This window comes from Acyrthosiphon pisum, chromosome A1, assembly GCF_005508785.2.
Source record: "Acyrthosiphon pisum isolate AL4f chromosome A1, pea_aphid_22Mar2018_4r6ur, whole genome shotgun sequence".
Lineage (NCBI taxonomy): Eukaryota > Metazoa > Arthropoda > Insecta > Hemiptera > Aphididae > Acyrthosiphon > Acyrthosiphon pisum.
Window position 1 is genome coordinate 110,474,260 of NC_042494.1, and position 5,487 is coordinate 110,479,746.

At 29.5% G+C, this 5,487-nt stretch overlaps 1 protein-coding gene across 1 annotated transcript; it reads right to left on the reverse strand.

The window, feature by feature from the left end:
- Nucleotides 1-2,025: 2,025 nt before the first annotated feature.
- On the reverse strand, nt 2,026-2,379 carry LOC107883303 (CGG triplet repeat-binding protein 1-like). Its single transcript, XM_016803028.1, has one exon. It carries the CDS (start codon nt 2,377-2,379, stop codon nt 2,026-2,028), a length of 354 nt encoding a protein of 117 aa, XP_016658517.1.
- Nucleotides 2,380-5,487: the final 3,108 nt, after the last annotated feature.

Genomic DNA, 5,487 nt, shown 5'->3' on the forward strand with positions numbered 1-5,487 from the left:
AAACAATTAAACATGCAATGTAAAAGTAACAATGTTACACAAAAACACGTAATTACTAAAATAGTAACTTATTATATAATAACAGAAATATTTGGCCCAACTCACCAATACGAGGTTTCACTCAGTGGTGAGTTGGAGTCTTACAAATTAGTTAATTAATTATATATTAACATTTAGTTGAAACAAGAAAAATAAAAATAAAATAAAAATAAAAACAAAAATATAGTAATAAACAGTTATAAAATAATAGATAAAGAAAAGAAAAGATAGTGGTTATTTGATTTTTGTATGCAAGAAAGATATAGGATAATTAGAAAACAAGTAGAAAATTAAGTTATGGCGTATGAATTTTTTAGCCATATTTTTATAAGAAGTTTGAATTTTGAGTATGATTGACAATTTAAGATATGAGGAGGGACGTTATTTAAAATTTCAAGGCCTACTTTACCGAAGTATCTACTGGATTTCAAAGTTTTGATTGTAGGAATAGTTATTTTGTCATTTTGGCGAGTTGTCCGCGTGATCTGTTTGAATTCTATTATTTTTAGTTTATATGTAAAATATAATGCATTTTTATAAAATAATTGTTTTACGTCGAAGACATTCATATCTTTAAAAAGTTTTTCTGAGGAGTAGGTCTTAGGTTTGTTTAGAATTATTTTTATAGGTAATGCTTTTTTGTGCTATTAATAATATGTTTTGCAATAATATGTAATTATTATTTATATATATAATACAACTTATGGATATTTTTATAAAAGCATTCGGCCCCTTGGTTTGAGGTTAAAAATACTTACAATTATACCACACTAACTTTAGCTAGTATTGTTAGAGGTAAAAAATGAGCTAGCGGAGGGCGCCATGGTAGTAGCGCGCTCTACATTCTAACGATTACCATAACGGATCTACGACACGAACGGCGTCTACATCAACAGATTGATACCAGTGGATACATTGTTACATTTGTATTACATTATTACATTGTTATTACATTAATACATTATTACGTTGTTACATTATGACATCATTAAATTATTACCACAGAATATAATTGTACAATATCACATTATTTTGGCGCAAAAGCAAAGTTAGAAGGTGTATACAGCTCTAAGACATATGACTGCGAAACGGCACACAACAGGTGGCGAAGAGCCGACGGTGGTACAGACGTACAGTGCATGAAAACGTGAGGCAGACCTACACTAACTTGGTACAAACTACAATGGAGGACACGATAAACGGTTTCAGAATCATGACCGGACACAATAGTACCAGCGAACATAGTGGTATGATAACGGTGGGAGGGGAGGGTACGTTTAAAAACCTTTTAAACTCTATAATACAGGTACATTACAGGTCTATCATGTCAATAGAACCACGACAACAAAACAACCGCCTGGCGAATTTCTTCGCCCGGCACCAAAAAGAACGACGTGTATGCATGGGGGATATTCGGCGTAGATACACATAGCCTGCAGTCCAGCAAACTCTTGGAATTACAATGTTCCGAAAATTCTGGTCTCCGTACATCTCTGGTGACCTGCAGAAACTTTAGATTTGGCGTTGATCGCTACACAATCTCTGTCACTTCCACTGAGGAATTTGTACACATTACGGCCATGTTATGCATAGTAACATATCTTTTATGCACCCGTAAACTTTTCGAATCCCAGCTTTCAGCCAAAGGTTTAGGTATATTTCTTCGTAGATCAGTGAAAACCAGCTGCATCATTTCACTCTTGGACGGTATGTTGATATCTGATAATCAAGGCTCGGAACTTTAAGCGCTAAAAAGTACTCAAATATGCGCATACATATGCGTTAAAAAACATCAAAATATGCGGTATAATATGCAGTAAAAAATTGGAAAATATGCGAAACTATGCAATTTATTTAACAAAATAAATTGTACATACAAAATTACAAATTTATATTAGGTACCGCGCTGCGTCCCTTATGTGTAGCTGTGTCATCCTGTGTGTCATCAAACTTTAATCTTCTAGAGTTCTTACTAAAAATATCTTTTTAAGTGCATAACTGTAAAAATTTACGAAACTCTGTATTTTGTAACTTGTTCAGTGGTATATTAGCTGATATCAATGCTCTGCATAAATCCATATTAAAAGTTGAGTTTTTCGACGTTAGATTTGTTAATAGTTGTTGGCTGTTTTGAGTTTTTTGATTTAATTGACGATCTATAGCGCGACGATGTTTTTCTGTTCTTATGTGTTGTGTAATACTGGATTGTCTTTCGGGATCAACTTTAACTTCGCAATGTTTACAAAATAAAACAACATTATCTATGGAAAACACATCTTCGCCAAACTCAGAAATTAAAGATTTAAGTCGTCTAGACAATGATTGTTTATCTTTAGGCATTATGAAGTCAATGAAGTCAGAAAATATATTAAATAAAAATGGCACTGCGATCCTCGATGGGCGAAACACTAACTACTGACTAGTGTACTAGTATACTAACTGTACAATGAAGTCACTCGCACGCCGATATACCTACGTAGTATTACAATGAACAGAAATAATATTGTGTTTAAACTGATAACGACATAATAGTTTAGGAATTACCTACGATTTTCAATGTATATTTTATATCATGGTACAATATATTATTACAGTGGTAAATTTCAAATTTGGGTAAAAATAAATACGGGCCCGTCGGCAGTCACGTATATCTCGTATCTAATATCTATCGTATCTATAACCTTGACTAATACCTACGAGTTCTCAGTACTATTATAGAGATTGTAATATTATTGTGGAGTGCATCGGGTATAACACGATATTATAAAATTTAGAATTTTGGTTGTCATAAATCTAATATTTTTTTTGTTAAACTATTAAGTTAAAAAAAAAATTTTTCGTAAAATCAATGAAATATGCAAAAAAATGTTCTTAAACCTAAAATATGTGAATTCGCACAAAAAATAACGAAATATGCAAAATTATGCAACAAAAATTTTTGTATTTGAAATATACGTACTATGATTCGAATTTGTATTGAATCAGAATTTCAATATGCACTTTCTAGAAAAATATGCAAATGCCTAAGTTCCGAGCCTTGCTGATAATATATCGCCGTCAGAATATTTAATAATTATACGGAAATACGTTTTGGCTTATTGACCGTAGAAATGAAAAATTATTCGTAATGAACGTAAGAAATGAATATTGACAAGTGGTAACTATATGTGGCACAGATACGAATTGTAGATTTTTCAAACATTCATGTACATGGCATTTCTTGTTGTTTATGTAAATCTGAAAGTATATCTAGATTTTTTAACATATTATATGGGCACGATAATTATTTATTAAAACTAAAAGTTTTTTATTGTTTAAATGAAATCTATGATTTGTAAATTTAGGAAATAATACTAGATACGTATAACTAAAGAAAATTAGAACATAAAAATCTGAATATTTTGCTGTTTTAAAGGGTTATGCGGAAATATTATAATTTAAAGATTATCCAAAATTTGAATTTTTATTTTTTCTTTGTGAAATATAAATGATAAAATCAAATCACACACACACATGTGCTACGCATATGTATGAATGCTTATAATAAACTGTACAATATTTATAATGATTCATAGTTAAAAAAAATCCTTTAATAATATGTTATACGGTGGATGATGTAACAACTTATGCGCAATATTAATCATAATTTATAATCATATTTTTAATCATAATTCATAATTCGTTTCTGAAAATGTCCAGAATTTAGAAGCGTAGTTTGAATCTTCGTTCTAGACTTTTTAGTTCTTACAGTCCTTCTGACTTCTGAGTTCTGGATCTAACAGCAAGTTAGTCTTCCTAATGATTCACAACCTATTTATTAGAAGTTTATGATTATATTATAATCAAAAATAAAATAAAATATTATAATATTATAATTATTCTAAAATATTTAATACCTAAATATAATCTACATGTAAAAATTGAGGTGTAGGTATAAAAAATATAATATAATAATATTATAAAATTATATTGTATATAATAATGTGTACCTACCTGCATTTTGTGTAGGCATAAAGTGTTTCCCGGCGTATTATATAGGCAAAATAGGTACATTACTGCAGTGTTCAATATTAACCATAATGATTAGGTAGGTACGTCATTTTAGCTTATCGCAACTTCGTTCGCCGATAGAGTGTGGTTGCTCACAAACCAAACCACAATTTACTCCACCGTAAATACCCGAATACTTAACTTAACAAAAGTAATGATATTTTAAAAATAAACTGCATTACTTAAATTAATGTTATTTGGCTGACAAATGGAAAGACAATCAAGGTCGAACAATATTAAAATATTTAATCTTCCTGAAGAGGATAATCATAAAGATTTGAAAATATTAAAAATATATTTAGTGATCTGAATGAAAATATTTTACATTTTACATTTTCTCGTCTTGGAAAAATAAATTCAACCAATCCTGACAAACCACGTCCCGTAAAAATTCGTCTTACAAACTAATCTGATGTTTTCACTATTCAAAAAAAATTGAAACTTCAACAAAATAGTCCAATATCCAGTTTTCATCAGACAGAATAATTAAACAACGAGATGAATTGGCAAATCTTAGGAAATCACTACAACTTCCAAGAGAAAAAGTTGGGCATTGGGCAAGTGGATATCGCTCTGCTATACAGTAGGTTACAAGCAGGGCTTAAAACCATTATCAATAAAATCGGTAATCGGTTATCGTTTTATTTTGATATTTTGGTAACCGGTAACCGTTTCTTCAAAGATTTTTCAAACACTATGATAACCGTTAATCGTTTAAAAATTGTTGAAAAGTTTTTTTGGTAATCGGTTACCGGAAAAAACCGGTTTTTAAAAATAATTTTTTTCAATTTTTTAATCATATTTTTAAAAAAGTTTATTTAGGCCATTCGTGGGTTGATAACATAACTCTTATTATTATAAAATCAAAAACTCAATATGCTTTAATTTGGTCGATTTCCCTAAATTTAAATATTTTTTTTTTTTTAAACTGCTTTAAAGTTAAAACATATAATCAAGATAATGACAATCTAAATAAATAAAAAAAATAAATTTCATAAAAAAACGTTATTATTATAATTTTCTTATTTATAACTCTAAAAAACCAAAATTAAATATAATAACTTTCCAAGATGACACTAAGAGTGATACATTGACAGAACTTTTTGGTTATATTGTATGTATTACAGTACCCCAAAATCTTGGTCTGCAGATCGAACATTCTACGCTAGGCTTCGGACCGACCCTTGGAGCAAACACTACAAACAACAAATGCAGAACCAGGAGGATTTGGGCTCTGGAAGTTGTAATTTAATACTAAACTATTTATAAATATATGCAAAATAAAGTATAAAGTGATAATAACCTAAAAATGTTTAAACAAATTGCTTAAAATTAAATTTGGAAGGTCCCCTATCTATTGTAAGTTGTGGCACTGTATATAAATATTTATATTTTTAA

What these genes read in the sequence shown, in the direction of transcription:
- LOC107883303 (XM_016803028.1), bottom strand. Translation starts at nt 2,379, where the DNA reads ATGCCTAAAGATAAACAATCATTGTCTAGACGACTTAAATCTTTAATT.